This window comes from Dunckerocampus dactyliophorus, chromosome 1 (assembly GCF_027744805.1).
Source record: "Dunckerocampus dactyliophorus isolate RoL2022-P2 chromosome 1, RoL_Ddac_1.1, whole genome shotgun sequence".
In the NCBI taxonomy this organism is placed as follows: Eukaryota; Metazoa; Chordata; class Actinopteri; order Syngnathiformes; family Syngnathidae; genus Dunckerocampus; species Dunckerocampus dactyliophorus.
This window is the reverse complement of record NC_072819.1, coordinates 6,415,161-6,435,283: the sequence shown is the minus strand read 5'-3', so window position 1 is coordinate 6,435,283 and position 20,123 is coordinate 6,415,161. Positions and strand designations below refer to the sequence as shown.

Here is a 20,123-nt window from a genome sequence, read left to right as displayed (position 1 = left end):
TCAGGGCTGCTGGGAAATCAGAAAGTACCCACTTGGTGCTGCAAAAGCAGTCAAGCGTACAGAAAAAAATGAAAATTGGAAAAGAAGAAGGTGTATTTGGACATAAAAGAAGAGGGAAAAGGAAGTCGTTCTGTTGACTTGTGCCAGTAGCAGCGGGACCTCCTCATGATCGGCTTGTTGAACGCCACTTCGACTGAACACATGTTAAGACCACCGCTGATTGCTGCAATCATTGAAGTGACACGCGGAGCACACTTACGCACACATACAAAGTGCTTTAAACCTTGTGACACGTTAATATAAGGGCTTAAAGACATACCTAGGCAGCGCCTATAATTAGAGGATTTCTAGTCAAATATATTCTGTATGGAAAGACAGAAAAGTGGCGCTATCTGCTGGAGTCACCATTGGTTAGAACCAGCATTAAATAAATGAACGCATGTTGTCCACCACTGCTTCTGTCACGGTGGGTTTCAGTGGATGAGTGGTGCCTCCTGTGGTTTTGTTTGTACTGGCCTATGGCTCCTGTTTTCTTTTATTCATAAAAAAAACAGCCAGGTACTTAGAGGTACTTCAAAATGAATATTTACACGTATTGGCTTGCATCAGTAGTCTAACCTGGTGACTACATGGCAGCCTAAATAAGTCAAAAGTCAAAAGGGAGCTTGGCGAGCCTGCGACTGCTAATGAAGCGCAACTGAGCTTTTCGGGCGTAAAAGGAGCACGCACGTTAGCATCCGCCGCAGGCCTCCCATGCTCTCCGTGCCCGAGGGAATGCAAGGAGCTGGATTTTTAATTACCCAACTCTGATTTGTAAATGAGCTTTCATGTGCCAGAAGTAATAAGAAGGAAAGTTAGTGACGAGAGAGACCAAACACGCTGCTGAGAAAACACGATGTTCTCTACTCGAAGCCCTCCGAGATTACCCGGCCCGACTTAGCATGCTAATAAAAACACTGGTGAGATAATTCAACGGCGCTGTCACATCAAAGTCGTTATAATTATTCTTGACAGGCGGAGCCTCACTGATGATGCCCATATAAGGAAAGGGTTTCACATCCTTTTTAAACGACATTCCAAGCCAGCAGAAAAATAAAAAAAAAACAACTAAATAATAATGAATTAAATAATAATAATAAAACAACAATAAATAATGAACTTATTTTTTTATGGTTAACGCCAACTTTAAAAAGCAATTAATACATGAAAAATAAATACACAAACATTTTTATAATAAAACAAAAATAAAACAATAAATAAACAATTCATTGATTCATTGTGTTTATTTTATTTATTTTTCATTGTATTATTACATAATTCAATTTAAATAAATACATAAACATTGTAACAGTAGAATAAAAATTAAAAATAAAAATAAATAATGAATTGATTTGTTATTTTATGTTATTTTTGTATTGTATACCTATTATAACAAATAAATAATTAATTGATTGTTTTTTTTTGTTATTTTAAATTTATTAAAATATATAAAATATAAAAAAAACATAAAATAATAATAAATAATTCCATTCCATTTTCCTCTGCTTATCCGGGTCCGGGTCGCGGGGGCAGCAGTCTCAGTAGGGAAGCCCAGACTTCCCGGTCCCCGACCACCTCCTCCAGCTCCACCGGGAGGACACCAAGGCGTTCCCAGGCCAGCTGTGAGACATAATCCCTCCAGCGTGTCCTAGGTCTTCCCCGGGGCCTTCTCCCGGCTGGGCATGCCCGAAACACCTCACCAGGGAGGCGTCCGGGAGGCATCCGGACTAGATGCCCGAGCCACCTCAGCTGGCTCCTCTCGATGTGAAGGAGCAGCGGCTCTACTCTGAGCTCCTCCCGGATAACCGAGCTCCTCACCCTGTCTCTTAGAGTGAGTCCCGCTACCCTACGAAGAAAACTCATTTCAGCCGCTTGTATCTGTGATCTCATTCTTTCGGTCATGACCCAAAGCTCATGACCATAGGTGAGGGTGGGAACATAGATCGAACGGTAAATTGAGAGCTTTGCCTTCCGGCTCAGCTCTCTCTTCACCACGACGGTCCGGTACAGCGACCGCATCACTGCAGACGCTGCGCCGATCCGCCTATCGACCTCACGCTCCAACCTTCCCTCACTCGTGAACAAGACCCCGAGATACTTGAACTCCTCCACCTGGGGCAGGACCTCATTCCCAACCCGAAGGGAGCAATCCACCCTTTTCCGACTGAGAACCCTGGCCTCGGATTTGGAGGTGCTGAGTCTCATCCCAGAAGCTTCACACTCAGATGCAAACCGTCCCAGTAAACGCTGCAGGGCACAGCCCGATGAGGCCATCAGGACCACATCGTCTGCAAATAGCAGAGATGAGATCCTAGTGCCCCCGAACTGGACTCCCTCGACACCTTGGCTGCGCCTAGAAATTCTGTCCATGAAAATTATAAACAGAATCGGTGACAAAGGGCAGCCTTGGCGGAGGCCAACGTTCACCGGAAACAGGCTTGAGTTACTACTGGCAATGCGAACCAGGCTCCTGCTCCGGTTGTACAAGGACTGAATGGCACGTAGTAGCGCACCACCAATCCCATACTCCTGGAGCACCCCCCACAGGACACCCTGAGGGACACGGTCGAATGCCTTTTCCAGGTCCACAAAGCACATGTAGACCGGTTGGGCAAACTCCCAAGTACTCTCCAGTACCCTTGCAAGAGTGTAGAGCTGGTCCAGTGTTCCGCGACCAGGACGAAAACCACATTGCACCTCCTGTAGCCGAGGTTCGATTAACGGTCGTACCCTTCTCTCCAGCACCCTGGAATAGACTTTCCCAGGGAGGCTGAAGAGTGTGATCCCCCTATAGTTGGAACACACCCTCCCGTCACCCTTCTTGAAAAGGGGGACCACCACCCCAGTCTGCCAATCCAGAGGTATTGTTCCCGACTTCCACGCAATGTTGAAGAGACGTGTCAGCCAAGACAGTCCCTCAACATCCACAGCCTTGAGGAATTCAGGGCGAAACTCGTCCACCCCCGGAGCTTTGCCACTGGGGAGCATTTTGACTACCCCAGATACCTCAGCCATGGTGATGGAACTGTCCGGGTTCGTATCCTCAGTCTCTGCTTCCTCTATGGACGGTATGTCAGTGGGATTGAGAAGGGCCTCAAAGTATTCCTTCCACTGCCCAACTATATCCTCAGTCGAGGTCAACAGGCCCCCGTCCCCACTGTAAACAGTGTGGACCGGGGCACTGCTTCCCCTTTCTGAGGCGCCGGACGGTTTGCCAGAACCTCTTCGAGGCCAACCGAAAGTCATGTTCCATGGCCTCACCGAACTCCTCCCGCACCCGAGTTTTTGCCTCGACCACCGCCAAAGCCGCGTGCCGCTTGGCCTGCCGGTACCCGTCAGCTGCTTCAGGAGTCCCACAAGTCATCCATTCTCGATAGGACTCCTTCTTCAGCTTGACGAGAGCCCTGACCTCTGGTGTCCACCATCGGGTTCGGGGCTTGCCGCCACGACTGGCACCGACCACCTTGCGGCCGCAGCTCCGATCGGCTGCCTCAGCAATGGAGGCACGGAATAGAGCCCATTCGGACTCGATATCCTCGTCCTCCCCCGGTATGCAGGTGAAGCTCTGCCGGAGGTGAAAGCTGAAGACTCGACAAACAGGAGACTCTGCCAAACGTTCCCAGCACACCCTCACTACACGTTTGGGTCTCCCGGGTCTGTCCGGCATCCTCCCCCGCCATCTAATCCAACTCATCACCAGGTGGTGATCAGTTGACAGCTCAGCCCCTCTCTTTACCCGTGTGTCCAAAACCTGCGGACGCAGGTCTGATGATACGACTACAAAGTCGATCATAGACCTGCGGCCTAGGTTGTCCTGGTGCCATGTGCACTTATAGACATCCTTATGTTGGAACATGGTGTTTGTGATGGACAAACTGTGGTTCGCACAGAAGTCCAACAACGTCGCACCACACGGGTTCAGATCGGGGAGGCCGTTCCTCCCAATCACGCCCCTCCAGGTCACACTGTCATTGCCCACATGGGCGTTGAAGTCTCCCAGTAAAACGACAGAATCACCAGTTGGGGTGCTCTCCAGCATCCCTCTGATGGACTCCAGGAAGGCTGGGTACTCTGAACTGCCGTTTGGCACGTATGCACAAACAACAGTCAGGACCCTTTCCCCAACCCAAAGGCGTAGGGAAATGACCCTCTCGTTCACCGGGGATGACTCCAACACAGAGGCACCGAGCCGGGGAGCTATTAATAAGCCTACACCAGCTCTCCGCCTCTCCCCTGCAGCAACTCCAGAGTAGAACAAGGTCCAGCCCCTCTCGAGGAGTTTGGATCCAGAACCCAAACTGTGGGTCGAGGTGAGTCCGACTATATCTAGTCGGAATGTCTCAACCTCTCTCACAAGTTCGGGCTCCTTCCCCGCCGGAGAAGTGACGTTCCATGTCCCAAGAACCAGATTTGGCCGCCGAAGACCAGGTCACCTAGGTGCCCGCCCTCGACCGCCACCCAAAACGCAATGCACCGGACCCTTATGCTTGCCCCTGCAGGTGGTGAGTCTACGGGGGGAGATCCTGTGTGACTTCTTCGGGCTGAGCCCGGCCGGGTCCCACGGGTGAAAGCCCGACCACCAGACGCTCGCCTGCGAGCCCCTCCCCCAGGCCTGGCTCCAGGGTGAGGCCCCGGTATCCCACTTCCGGGCGAGGTGCGGTCTCTCCTCGTGTGTTTGTTCATACGGGTCTTCTGAATCACTCTTGGTCTGGCCCGTCACCCAGGACCTGTTTGCCTTGGGAGACCCTGCCAGGGGCATATAGCCCCAGACAACATACTGTAGCTCCTAGGATCACTCAGGCACACAAACCCCTCCACCACGGTAAGGTGGTGATTTAATAAATAATTAATTACTTGATTGTTATTTCATTCTTTTTTAATGATTATTTTTATTTTATTTAAATAAATAAAATAAATACACAATTTCAATAAAATAAAAAATATCAATACATACTGTAAATAATTTATTAACTGATTTATTAATTTTATTATTATTTTCGTAATATATATGTATTATAACAATAAAAAAATAATTCATTATTTTTTATATTATTTAAATCTAATTTAAATAAAAGAAATACATACAAATTTAAATAATAAAATAAAAATAAACAATAACAATAAATAAAGCATTAATTAAATAATTTTATCATTACTATTTCCGTATTGTACTGTATACGTATTATAACAATAAATAAAAAGTTCAATGATTCATGATTATTTTATTACATTGTTTTAATTTCATTGAAATTAATAAAATATATCATAAAAATGTAAATAATAAAATAAAAATAAAACAAAAAATAATTAATTGATTTATTATTTTATTTTATTATTTTGATTGTTTTGGTATTTATTAATAGTATATTGGTATTGTATGTATTATAACAATTAAACTAATATATAAGTCATTCATTCTATCCAACTATCCATTTTCTTCAGCTCCGAGTCTGGGTCATTCATTGATTTATTGTTATAATTATATTTATTATTATATTTATTTATTATATTGTTTTTATTTAAATAAATACAAATAAATCCATTCAAATTTAAATAATAATAATAAAAGGAAATTTAAAAAAAATACACAAAAACCCAAAGACGCCTGTGAGTTGATCCTTTGACGCTCACTGAACTGAACACTTGTGAGGTACGCTGACCTTATTGGACGGTACAGCGTAAAACACGGAAAAACATAGATGACAATTCAAAGCATTGACTTCTATTGATGCTCACTGATCTGAGGTCTCATGTGATATTGTGCGTTTTTGCGTGTCTACCTCAAAGATTTTGATCATATTCGGAATGATACGACCTCACTGGACTTTTGAGGTTGCGGTACGTATTTTTATGTAACACAATACAATAGCTATGTCTCACGCACATGCACACACACACACACACACACGTGCGCAAGAGTGTGTGAAGCACTTCCTCATGATGAAAAGACTTCCTACTGGATGTCGGGACGAGGTGAGCATCTTTGTTGTTTTGGATCTTCATTGATGTCATTCCTGCCGAGTCGGCCCAAAGTTTTCCCCCCTCTAATGTTGCCTCCTCGTAAACATGACTCAGCAACGCCTCTCTCTCTCACTTGCCTCGTCCTCACTTTCACGCTGAGGGGACCAAACAACACCCGCAGTCACATGACCTCCATGGGCCGGTTTGCCGCTCTTTGGATTCCTGGCAAAATCAAATCATGCTAATTTGGATCAGCACCGAACGGTACACCTGTATACCACGACATTATTACCTTTTTATGTCTTAATATTAACTGCTTAACTTCTTTTTACACTTGTATGGCATGTAAATGTGACTTCAAACATTGCCTGTACACTTAATAAAGCTTTTACGATGGCCGCAGTTTCACCCTGGAACAGACTATTTCTATTTACATGGTTATTAACAGTGCTTAACTTCTTTTTATGCTTGTATAATGGTTAAGAAATGTAAAAATGTGATTTAAAACATTGCCTGTAAACTTAATAAAGTTTTTACGATGGCCACAGTTTGACCCTGGAACAGACTATTTCTATTGGCATGATTATTAACGGTGCTAATCTCCTTTTTACACTTGTATAATGGTTAAAAATGTAAAAAAAATTACTTTTAAACATTCCCTGTGCGCTTAATAAAGCTTTTATGATGTCCACAGTTTGACTCTGGACCAGATCATTTCAATTTGCAGTATTATAAACCGTGGTTCACTTTTTTTTTTACTCTTTTATAAAGGTTAAAAATGTTAAATGTGACTTTTAAACATCGCTTGTACACTAAATAAAGCTTGAATGATGGCCACAGTTTGACCCTGGAACAGACTATTTTTATTTGCACTATTATTAACAGTACTTAACTTATAATACTTACAATATATATATACTGCTCAAAAAAATTAGAGGAACACTTCAAAAACACATCAGATCTAAACTGGGGGGAAAATGATCTTGAATATCTTTCCTGATAATAAGTGGGTGATGTATTAGTAACAAAATGATGCCACATCATTTGATAGAAATGAAAATGATCACCCTATAGAGGGGGGAAATCAAAGACAGTGAAAAAATGATGCAGCAGACTGGTCCATTTAGCTAAAATGTCATTGTAGCAACTCAAAATGATTCTCAGTAGTTTGTGTGGCCCCCACGTGCTTGTACGCATGCCTGACAATGTGGGGGCATCCTCCTAATGAAACTACGGATGGTGTCCTGGGGGATCCCCTCCCAGATCTGGACCAGGGCATCACTGCGGTACCTGGTCGCATGGAGGAGATTCCAGGAGACAGGTAGTTACTCCAGGAGAGCTGGACAGGGCCGTAGAAGGTCCTTCAACCCTCAGCAGGATCGGTATCGGCTCCTTTGTGCAAGGAGGAACAGGATGAGCACTGCCAGAGCCCTACAAAATGACCTCCAGCAGGCCACTGGTGTGAATGTTTCTGACCAAACAATCAGAAACAGGCTCCATGAGGGTGGCCTGAGGGCCCGACGTCCTGTAGTGGGCCCTGTGCTCACTGCCCAGCACCGTAGAGCTCGATTGGCATTTGCCATAGACCACCAGAATTGGTGCATCATTTTTTCACTTTCATTTTTGGGGTGTCTTTGATTTCCCCCCTCTATAGGGTGATCATTTTCATTTCTATCAAATTATGTGGCATCATTTTGTTACTAATACATCACCCACTTATTATCAGGAAAGATATTCAACATCATTTTTCCCCCAGTTTAGATCTGATGTGTTTTTGAAGTGTTCCTTTAATTTTTTGGTCTTAAACAATAAGTACAAAAATCAGCGACATCATTTAGCAAGAAAATCTGCCAACAAAACAAACAAACGCCATTTTTCTTGTTTGCAAGTGATTATGAGATTATTTTGCTTATTTTAAGTCCTATATGTCAGCCTTTAGTACATTCTTCATCATGACTCATTACTCTAACATAACAAGAAAACATGCTGTTAGTCAAAATGAAGTATTTTTGAGATGTTTAAGCTGTCTTAGATTGTATGGATGTTTTTGGAGCCATTTGAATCAAAAGTCTTTGTGTTGTGGAGTAAACGACAAAGCAAAGACCAAAAAAGAAATAGTCAAAGTTTCTGCGATGAAGCGATCTTTTCTTTTTTTGTGTGTGTGCTGTCAAAGCGAGGTAGCAGCCCATCACTTGTGAAATCCAAACAATTATTTCACTTTACCTTTTTTTCCCCCTTTTTACACAACATTTTCAGGCGCGTTGTCGACTATCTCACAGGCGTCTTCACGGGAAGCGGGCGAGCTTGTTAACACAGAGAAAACGTATATAGCGTGTGAGGATAGCATTTAGCATTTCCTGTAGCATCAGGTCATTCTCACCCAACACTAACTCATCATACAGTGGCTCACGAAAGCCAGCACAGTACAGTCGACTCTCGTTTATGACGGTTAATTGGTTCGAGACTCGACCGGGATAATTGAATTTCCGCCGAGTAGGATTCAATATTTTCCCAGTTATAGCATAAAAAAACCTGTTTACGATCTTCTAAATACGTTTTTTTAAACATTATTAGAGCCATCGAGACACGACATAACACCCGTACAGTCACCCTTACATTCGTATGACCCAACAGGTGGACATAATCACAGAAAATAAGACATATAAGACATCTTCTAAATACTGGTTTTAACATTAGAGCCCTCCAGACATAAAACAACACCCCTCTAGTCACCTTTATACTCCTATTACCCAATATAGTAGAATAATAAGAGAAAATAAGATATATAAGACACAGGGAACTTGTTTACCACCTTCTAAATACACTTAACATTATTAGAGCCCTCTAGACATGGAATAACACCCCTATAGTCACCTTTACACTCCTATTACCCAATATAGTAGATATAAAAAGAGAAAATAAGACATACAGTGGTGTGAAAAAGTGTTTTCCCCCTTCCTGACTTCTTATTTTTTTGCATGTTTGTCACACTTACGTTCAGATCATAAAACACATTTAAATATTAGTCAATGACAACACAACTGAACACAAAATGCAGTTTTTTAAATGAAATGTTTTATTATTAAAGGAGAAAAAAAATCCAAACACTTTTTCACACCACTGTATATGTCTTTTTTTCTCTTATTATGTGTACTATATTGGGTAATAGGAGTGTAAAGGTAACTATAGGGGTGTTATTCCATGTCTCGAGAGCTCTAACAATGTTAAAAAGCGAATTTAGAAGGTCGTAAACAAGTTTTCTATGTCTTATGTGTCTTATTTTCTTTTATTATGTCTGCTATATTGGTTAATATGAGTTTAAAAGTGACTTTAGGGGTGTTATTTCATGTTTAGGGGGCTGCATTAATGTTAAATTGAGTATTTAGAAGGTCGTAAACAAGTTTTCCATGTCTTATGTGTCTTATGCTCTCTTATTATGTCTACTACATTGGGTAATAGGAGTGCAAAGGTGACTATAAGAGTTTTATTTCATGTCTAGAGGGCTCTAATAATGTTAAAAAGCGTATTTAGAAGGTTGTAAGCAGGTTTTCTACGCTCTAACTATGACAATATTCCATTTTAAATAAAGAAATTCACTGTTTCAATTCCATTGCTCTCGAGCAATGACACACACACACACACACACACACACACACACACACACACACACACACACAATGTCACATTAATGGAAACACTCCTGTGTTGTTCTTTTGTTTGCTGTTACTTTTAATCTGACTTATTTGGCCAGCGTACGCACGGCGGTAGAATGCAGTCTTTATCCTCTTTGTATGCCACACACACACACACACACACACACACACACACACACACACACACACACACACACACACACAACACACACGCGCACACACACAGTCCACTCAGCTGCAAAAGAATTTTAAAGCTCCCAATGTCCTGACACTGTTGCATTTTTCATTGGCATTTGAAGCAAAGAGTTGTGAGGTCTTAGAAGTCAGCTGGCATTAATTCCTCCGAGGTAGACGGATTCCGCTTCTGCCTGGAAAGAAAGAGGCTTACCTCCAAAGCACTCTCCTTCCTCACACGTTTAAGAACAATGCCTGGCAATATTCCCATTCATCCAGCAGGTTACTCTATTCTCAGGGCACTGAATCCATCTCAACTGGACTGTTCAACTCCCCTCAGAAGACGTTTGGCCTTTCATCTGACAAGAGCTGTCCTGTCTAGTCTTGGAATTTAAGCACAATAGCCCCATGGCGCTGTCCCTATTTAATGAGGTAAAATTTGTTGTGTTAGCATAAATGGAACATTTCCGTAGCTAAAGCATAGAAAACCTGTTTATGACCTTCTAAATACGTTTTTTTTTTAACATTATTAGAGCCCTCTAGCTTACCCAATATAGTAGTAGACATAATAAGAGAAAATAAGACATAGATTTCATAGTTTTTAACAGTATTAGAGACCTCTAGACATGAAATAACACCCACATACTCACCTTTACACTTCTATTATCCAATATAGCACCTATAATAAGAGAAAATAAGACATAGAAAACCTGTCAACAACCTTCTAAATACACTTAACATTATTAGAGCCTTTGACATGAAATTACACCCCTATAGTTACCTTTACACTCCTATTACTCAATATAGTAGACATAATAAGAGAAAATAAGACATATAAGACATAGAAAATCTGTTTACAACCTTCTAAATACATGTTTTAACATCATTAGAGCCCTCTAGACATGAAATAACACCCCTATGGTCACCTTTCCAACCCTATTACCCAATATAGTAGACATAATAAAGAAAATAAGACATTTAAGACATAAATAAGACTCAAGCTTGTGTGTGTTCCGGACTGGAGGACAGGGAGGTTCCGAGTTGAGTGGATTACGGCAGAAGCAGTAGCCCGTGTTATTATTTTGACTATTATTTGGTTGTTATGATTGATCATTCAAAGCTGAATGAAAAGCTAAAATAAAAGCCTGTTGTTCCGATCCCATCAAGTCTGGTGCTTGTGTGTCTCACCCAACATTACAGTGACATTACTGACACCTAGTGACCAGTGTGGAATACTACATAACATCAAGTAATATACTGTACAAATATTAGAATTTTAGTTTATTTTGCCTGAAAATGCTTAATTTTGCTGCTGCTGTTACTGGCTACATTAGCACATGTATAGAGACTGTTAGCACCACCAAGTATTACAGAAAATACCCTAACCAAAAACAGTGGATGAACTGTGATGTAAGGGCTAAGCTACGTGCTCGTTCGACTGCATTTGTCATGGGCACCGCTGAGGACTACAAAAAGGCCAGATATGACCTGAGGAGGTCCATACGAGAGGCCAAAAGACAGTACAGACAGAAGCTGGAGGGCTACTATTCCACCTCAGACCCTCGGCGCATGTGGGCGGGGCTCCAGCACATCACAGACTATCGACAGCAGAGTAGCGTAGCCACGTCCAGCCAAACCACACTTCCAGATGAGCTGAACGAGTTCTATGCCCGCTTTGACACCCAAACTTCTGATGAGCAGAGAGGGTGGCTGAACCTGGGGAGCACACAGGACTCACCTCTCATGGTGACATCAGCTGATGTGCGCAGGGTTCTAAACAAAACAAACCCACGAAAAGCAGCAGGGCCAGACAACATCTCAGGACGTGCACTTCGGGTTTGCTCATCAGAGCTAGCTGATGTGCTTGCTGACATATTTAACCTGTCGCTTGCACAAGCATCTGTACCGACCTGCTTTAAGTCCACCACCATAGTGCCCGTACCCAAGAAGAGCAACGTGACCTGCTTGAATGACTATCGCCCTATAGCACTCACTCCTATTGTTATGAAGTGCTTTGAAAGAATAGTCATGACCCACATCAAAAAGAGCATCCCGGCGGCAACTGTGGACCCTCTACAGTTTGCATACCGCCAGAACCGGTCCACGGATGATGCAGTCAACACTGCCATCCACACAGCCCTTTCTCACCTACAGGGCCAGGACACATATGTCAGAATGCTATTTATAGACTATAGCTCTGCTTTTAATACAGTCAGCCCCCACAAACTCACAAATAAGCTCCTCACACTTGGCCTGTCTCCCTCCCTCTGTAACTGGGTGTTTAACTTTCTCACAGGCAGGCCCCAGTCAGTCAGAGTCCACATTCGCACATCCAGCTCAAGAATTGTGAGCACTGGGACCCCACAGGGGTGTGTGCTGAGTCCACTCCTCTACACGCTCTTCACCTACGATTGCGTGGCCTCCCAGAACAACACCAGCATCATTAAATTTGCAGATGACACTACAGTCATCGGACTGATCACTGGTGGTGTTGAAACATCATACAGAAGAGAGGTGGCGGACCTCATAGCTTGGTGTCGTGATAACAATCTCCTTCTCAATACAGATAAGACTAAAGAGATGATCATCGACCCAAGAACAAGGGAAAAGGAGCCGCATAGACCCCTGTTTATTGGTGAGACTGAGGTGGAGAGGGTGAAAACCTTCAAGTTCCTTGGCACACACATCAGCGAGGACCTCACCTGGTCTCACAAAACCCAACAAATTATGAAGAAGTCCCAAAGGAGACTGTACTTCCTGAGAAGACTGAGGAAATTTGGCATGTCCACCACAATCCTGAGTTGCTTCTACAGATGCACTATGGAAAGTGTCCTTACCGCCTCCATCACTGTTTGGTACGGTAACTGTACAACACGTGATAGGAAGGCACTCCAGCGGGTGATCAAGACCTCACAGAACATTGTTGGGGCAGCCCTCCCCTCACTGCAAGACATTTATAAAACTAGAGTCCTACGCAGAACACACAACCTCATCAAGGACAGCACACATCCACAACACTCATTATTCACACTCCTACCGTCAGGCAGACGCTACAGGAGTTTGAAGTCCAGGACCACAAGGCTGGCTAACAGCTTTTACCCACAGGCCATCAGGCTTCTCAACGAAGCACTCGCACACGCCGCACGCAACACACGCACACACTCATAGCACTTTATTTATTATCTATTTATTCATTTGTATTATTTACTTGTATTAATGTCTCTTCTGTTGTTGTTGCTTAATTTATTGGTATATATGTTTATGTGTTTATGTTTCTTATGTTCTTATTCTTTCATTTGTTTTCTTTCTTTTCTTGGGAGAATGAACAGAATAAGATTTTCATTGCATGGTATAACTGCTGTTTTACTATGCACATGACAATAAAACTCTCTTGAATCTCTTGAATCTTGAATCTTGAATCTAATTTTGACCAAAAAATACATAAAATATGCTTAAATATGCAATTTTTTATGAATAATAGGCTGTATTCAACCACAAACAGTAAAATTGCAGTATTTTTTTTATATAAAAAGATGACATTTTCCTGTAAAAGCACAACTTGTTTTCTCACAAAATTGTGTTTTTTTTTTTGTTTTTTTTTAAATGAAGACTTTTTAAGATTTATTTTCTTGTCCATTTGTAACAATCTGACTTTGTTGTGTAAAATTTAGATTTTTTTTCTGGTAAATGCTGATATTTTTCTCATAATACGACATTCATCGTGTAAAATAATAGATTTTTCTTGTATGCTACTGTATTGTTTTCTCATATAATTGTAACTTTTTTTTTCCAAATTAAGGGTTTTACATTTCTTTTCTTGTACATTTGTAACTTTATCCTTGTAATATTGCAACTTTGTTGCGTGAAATTGCAAAGTTCTTTGTCTCATAAATTATATCTTTACCAAATTATGACAACTTTAACCTTGTAAAATGATAACTTTTTCTTGTTGTATTACTACTTTATTGTTGTCAACTTTTTTCTAAAATAATTTTGTGATTTTTTTTCATAACATTCTTTAACAGACTTTTTTCTCATTAAACTGCAGTCTCATACTTTTTCCTGTAAAGGTACAACTTGTTTTCTTATAAAATTGCAACTTTTTTTCCCCAAATCAAGGGTTTTTATGATTTATTTTTTTGTACATTTGTAACTTTATTCTTGTAACATTGTGAGTTTGTTGCGTAAAGTTCCGGCAGAGGGGTGGGGGAGGTGTTTTATCATAATTACAACATCCATCCATCCATTTTCTATAACGCTTTTCCTCATTAGGATTGCAGGGCATGAAGCCTATCTCAGCGACAGGCGGGGTTGCCAGCCAATGGCAGGGCACGTATACCAAACAACCATTCACACTCACATTCATACCTATGGACAATTTAGAGTCGGCAATTAACCTAACATGGTTAGGAAACCGGAGTACCCGGAGAAAACCCACGCACACACGGGGAGAACATGCAAACTCCACACAGAAATGCCCAAGAGAATCGAACCCAGGTCTTCCCAATCTCCAGACTGTTACTGTGTTGGCCAACATGGTAACCACTGGACCACCGTGCGGCCCCCATATTACGACATAATATGACAATTTCCATCTTGAACAATGATGACTTTTTCTTGTTGTATTACTATTTAATTGTTGTAAAATTAGATTTTTTTCCTGAAATAATTTTGACATTTTTTTTCTTAATATTCCACCGTTTTTCTCATATAATTGCAGTATTTTCTCATAAAAAAAGACTACTTTTTCCTGTAAAAGTACTTATTTTCTCATAAAATTGCAATTATTTTTCCAAATTAAGGCTTTTTAAGATTTATTTTCTTGTATGTTTGTAACATTGTGACTTTGTTGCATAATATTAAATTTCTATATTTTTGTCAGAATACAACACCTTTCATCTTGTAAAATGGTGACTTTTTCTTGTTGTTTTACTACTTAACTGTTGTAAAGTTAGAAGTTTTCTTCTGAAATAATTGTGAATTATTTTGTTACTATTCCCACTTTTTTGTCATATTTTGTCATAAAAAGGCTACTTTTTCCCTGTACAACTCGTTTTCTCGCAAAATTGCAACTTTTTTACTTTTTCGCAATTATTCCTTTTTTTTTTTTACAGATTTTTCATTTTAAACTTAATTTTTATATGATTGCGACTTTGTTGCGTAAAACTGTGACTTTTTTCTCGCAAATGATGTGTTCAACCACGAAACAGCCTGAGCATTGTTAATGAACACATTTTTGAAAAAATGTGATAAAAATTCATATAAATATACAAATATACAAATTCTGAAAAATATGTGCTTCTTATGTGAGTCATAAAAGATTAAAGGATTAAAAAGTGCATACATGCAAATGTCATATTCCATATTTATCACTGTTGAGATTGTTTACATTTAAAAATAATAACAAATTAGCCTTCAAATGCTTTTTTAGACATGTAGCGAAGACTGCTTTTTTGTTGTTAATTTTTAAAATACAAAATGTTGGCCTGGGTCAGGGGTGGTATGGTGTCCATGAGGAAGGTTTTTCATGAAAAGACACCACTTAAAAAGCGGACCCTGCTGAAGTAAAGCAAACAAGAGAGGGAGCTGATGGATTTCCAAGTAAAAGAATTTCATAAGCTGTGAAAAACAATAAAGCTCGTTAAGTTGAACGTGCAAAGTTCACCACATTTCACCTTTCAAACAATCTTCTGTGGATTTTTGCTTACATTTCAGAGGTTCAGAGGCTGCGGAGGATGTTCTCTTAGGAGAGTGAGTCGTGGGCTGGTCAGTGGTTTCCATGGTAACAGACACAATGTTGTTGTCCAAGGTTGAACTGCAACTGGAAGTATTTTGTTGAATGTTGAAATAATATAAGAAATTTCCTCATGGAGTTTTAATTTTACTCAACTTATTTTTTTTAATAATAAAATGAACTATTGTTATATTTGAATAAAAAAGGAATATGTATTTGTGGATTTTTTAAATAATAAAATATATTTCATAATATAATCTGTTTTCTGTATTGTGTTGCAGCCGTCAACCCTCACTAAATGGTCCACAACTTGTTTCTCATGAATTCAGATTTTTTTTTTCCAAATTAAAGGTTTTTAAGACATTTTAGTTTTTTTCCTAAATCTTTACTTTTATTATTTTAAAACTGTGACTTTTTTCTTGCAAAACTGCAACGTTTTCATATGACAATTTCCATCCTGGAAAGACTTTTGAGTTTTGTAGTATTACTACTTCACTCTAGTAATATTACTATTATTATTTTCTTGTAAAATAATTCGGCATAAAAATCTGATTTTTTTTTTCATAATATTCCTACTTTTTTCACACATAAAAATGCTAAATTTTCAACTTCTTTTTGCATGAAATTAAATATTTTTTTCTTGTACATTTTTTTTACTTTATTCTTGACAACTTTCATTTTGTAAAATGATAACCTTATTATATTTTTTAAAATTTTAATAAAAATGAAATTTAAAACATAAAAAATGTAAAATTTCTGAGACAAATAGTAAAAATTAAAATTTGTTAATATTCTGACATATTTCTTATAAAATGTCATTATTATTTTATAAAAACACTACTTTTTCCGGAAAAGGTACAACTTGTTTTCTCATAGAATTGTGACTTTTTTTTTCAAATTAAGGGCTTTTAAGATTTTTTCTTGTTTCTTCTACATTTGGAACTTTATTCTTTATAATATTGCAACTTTGCTTTGTAAAATTTTGACTTTTTGCAGGTAAATGACAATATCTTAATCATAATACAACAACTTTCATCTTGTAAAATTACGTTTTTGTTCATTCTTGTAAAATAAAATAAAAACATTTTTTAATGAATTTTAAATCAAAATTACAAAAAATTGTACATACAAATTTCTTGCCAACTTTGTAAGACATACAGTAAAATTCAGATTTTTTCTTAATATTTTGACATTTTTCTTATAAAATGTCATTGTTTTCTCATAAAAAAGATGACTTTTCCACATAAATGTAGAACTTGCGTTCTCGTAAAATTGCAAGTTCTCTTTTTCCAAATGAAGGGTTTTTAAGAGTTTTTTTTTAATACTTGTAAAATTAAATTTAAAAAATCTATTCGAAATAAAAAAAATTTAAAATTCAAAAATTAAAATGACATAAAAACAAAAAAAAATTCTTGCACATTTTGTGAGATGTATAGTAAAATTCAGATTTTTTTAGTATTCTGACATTTTCTTTGTAAAATTTCATGATTTTCCTTATAAAAAAGATGACTTTTCCTCATAAATGTACAACTTGTTTTCTCGTAAAACTGCAACTTTTTTTCCCCAAATTAAAGGTTTTAAAGATATTTTCTTTCTTTTATACTTGTAAAATAAAATTTTAAAATTAATCACTTTAAATAAAACCTTGAAATTTTAAACAAAATTAAATTTTAAAAAAAATTTTTTGCACATTTTGTGAAATGTGCAAAAAAAATTCAGACATTTTTCTTAATGTTTTTAACTTATTTTTCCGTAAAATGTAATTATTGTCTAAATAATTACAGACTAAATAAAATAAAAAAAACTTTCCATGTGCCGCATGCGTCTGCTGTCTGCGTTGTTGTTAGACCTCACAAAAAAAAACATCCCTTCATTTGTCTTCTTCAGGGGAAGAAAGGAGGCATCTATTTGAGGATCTGGCATTTATTTCTTCAAGTGGACCCTGCCATTCATTGAGGCACGGCGTCAATTATAGCTGAGGAGACTATTTGCGTAAACAGGAAGTGAAGTTAAATGAAGGAAAAAACAGCAATTAAGTGTGATGTGGTCTCGGAGTCTCTCAGAGGACTTTCTCCATGCGGGTCACGGTGATCCTGGCCAGGCTGGAGATCCAGCGGTTGGCGTGTGTGACGGCGTGCAACTCCGTCTGAACAAAGCCCATCTTCCGCAGGAGGGAGATAGCCCCCGCCTGTGGCGAGCTGACGTCCAGGACGAGGCGAGCGAAGCCTCGCTCTCTGCAGAAGTCCAAAGCGCGCTGGGTCAGCTGGGAGCCCATCTTCCTGCGGCGCCACGGGAACGCCACCATCACGTGGGACAGCTCACCGCTAGCCCCGCTCCCGTCCTCCGCCATCCCCGTCGCCACGCTGCCGTTGCCACTGTGCCCTCCCCTTCGCCCCATCACCGCGACTACGCCCACCACTCTGGAAGGCTGGCTCCCGTCCGCCTCTGCCACCCAGAATCTGTTATCTGGGTTGTCCAGGTAGTTGGCCGGGATGTCGGCCATGTCTGTGCCCAGCCTCCTGGCTAGGTAGCCCGCGTAGATCTCGTGGCAGCAAAAGTAGATAAGCCCCGCCCACGCCGCCCCGAAGAGCAGCGCCTGGAAATAGGAGCTGCCCCCGAGCACATAGCCCGCCATGGAGAGGCTCAGGGCCACACCCACGTGGTCCGGGTGGCTCATGGCCTTGAAGAAGGCCGGGTAGATGTTCTCATGTACGCCGTCGCGGAACAGCTCGGAAACGGCGCGCTGATCCGAGGGTCGGTACTCCCGAATGGAGAGCTGGACTGAGGGAGGGGAAGCAGAGAGGCTTTAACTCACGGAGGTCCAAAGCGGACCGGACGCTTTAAAGACATTGGCGTTCCAAAGCAGAGCAGACGCTCACACGACGCACGAGAATGACCCTGCGTCCAATCAGCGACTTTAAAAAGCAACTTACCCTTGTTTTTCTGGGCCATGACCACTTTCTTTCTCCTTCTTACAGTATGTCTTCTGTGCACTATGAACTTCCCCACACCGTGCCTACCCGCCCCCCAACTTAAGCTAGGGATAATCAGCCAATCACAGAGGGGGATGCAAATGAGTCAGCTGTTTCCCAACACACACAGGATGATGGAATGTCATGCCAGCCCAGGGCTGTCCAAACGTAAGTTGCAACTTTGCCACTTTGCTATTTAGTAAAGCAGCACGTGTAGATATGCTAAGAAGGAATATACTGTATATTTCATCACAGCTTTGTCATCCATACATCGGCAAAAAAGCCTGTTATTAATAGCAGCTTCACTCTTTGCTCTTTTTTCCCCATTTTTCCAAATATTTAAACATTTTTCTGAAATAATCTTTGTAAATTTTCTTTTTGTAAAATTATGACTTTAGTCCCATAATATTGTAACTTTTCCCCCCAAGTAAATTTGTTGTTTTGTTTCTGTTCCTCATATTTTATGACTTTTAAAAAAATAATTCTTTACTATTTCCTCGACATGCCACTAAAATATTGCGCGTTTATTCTCTTAAATTGTGACTTTTTTCCCGTTAAAGTACAACATGTTTCTCGTAATATTTTGACTTTATTCTCATAAAATGACAGCTGTTTTTGTCAATGTGTACTGTTGTTTTTGTTTTTACATTTTTATAAATATTTCAACTTTATTCTTGGAAATTTTCTTCTCATAATTATGACTTTATTTTCGTAATATTTTGACTTTATTCTCGTAACTTTTTCCAAAACCTCACTTTATTTGCTGTTGTTTGTTTACAACATTGAAAGAAATATTTTTTTTTCCTTTAACATTTCAACTTTAGGCTCCTAAAATAATATTATTTTTCCTAATAATATAACAAATGTATTCTCATAAAATTATGACTTTTTCTTGTTAGATTACAACTTTGTTCTCTTCATATTTTGACTTTAGTCTTGTAAAATTACTGCTGATTTTTCCATTTTTGCTGTTGTTGTTTTTTTTAAGTTTTCTTGTTAAATTATGATTTTAGAATGTGCAGCGGAGTGCAAATGGCCACCGGGCCGCACTTTGCATGATATTATGAGTTTATTTTTGGAAAATTGTGACTTTTTCTCTTACTATTTTGACCGTAAAATTACAGCTGTTTTTTTTTTTTAATTTTCCCACTATTTCAACTTTTGTCTTGTGAATTTTCCTCTCATAATTATGATTTTATTCCCGTAACATTTTGCCTTTACTCCTCTGACATTATACATTTTTTCGCAACCTAATTTTCCAAAAATGACAACTTTATTCGCTGTTTTGTTTGTCTCTCATAATATTGCAAAGCAGCATGGAAAATCGATGGAACAATGGATGAACGTCTTTTTTCTTTAATATTCCAACTTCAGGCTACTAAAATAACATGATTATTCCTCATAATATTACAATGTTATTATCGTAAAAAAAAAGGCACATTTCATTTTTATATGTGTTATATTGTGTCGCGGGCCAATAAAAAAACAGCTGCAGGTCGCAAATGGCCCTCAGGCCGCAATTTGGACACCTCTTAGTGGACACGCATTGAATGAAATAAAGCACAGTGTTGTTTGTACGACGGCTTTCCA

At 39.7% G+C, this 20,123-nt stretch overlaps 1 protein-coding gene across 1 annotated transcript; it reads right to left on the bottom strand.

Moving 5' to 3' along the window:
• Positions 1-17,121: 17,121 nt before the first annotated feature.
• LOC129185564 (probable N-acetyltransferase 8B) lies at positions 17,122-19,150 on the bottom strand. Its single transcript, XM_054782797.1, has 2 exons — positions 18,495-19,150; positions 17,122-18,342 (listed from the first exon to the last, which is right to left on the bottom strand). The coding sequence occupies exons 1-2, from the start codon at positions 18,511-18,513 to the stop codon at positions 17,621-17,623; spliced, it is 741 nt and encodes a 246-aa protein (XP_054638772.1). The 5' UTR covers positions 18,514-19,150; the 3' UTR covers positions 17,122-17,620.
• Positions 19,151-20,123: the final 973 nt, after the last annotated feature.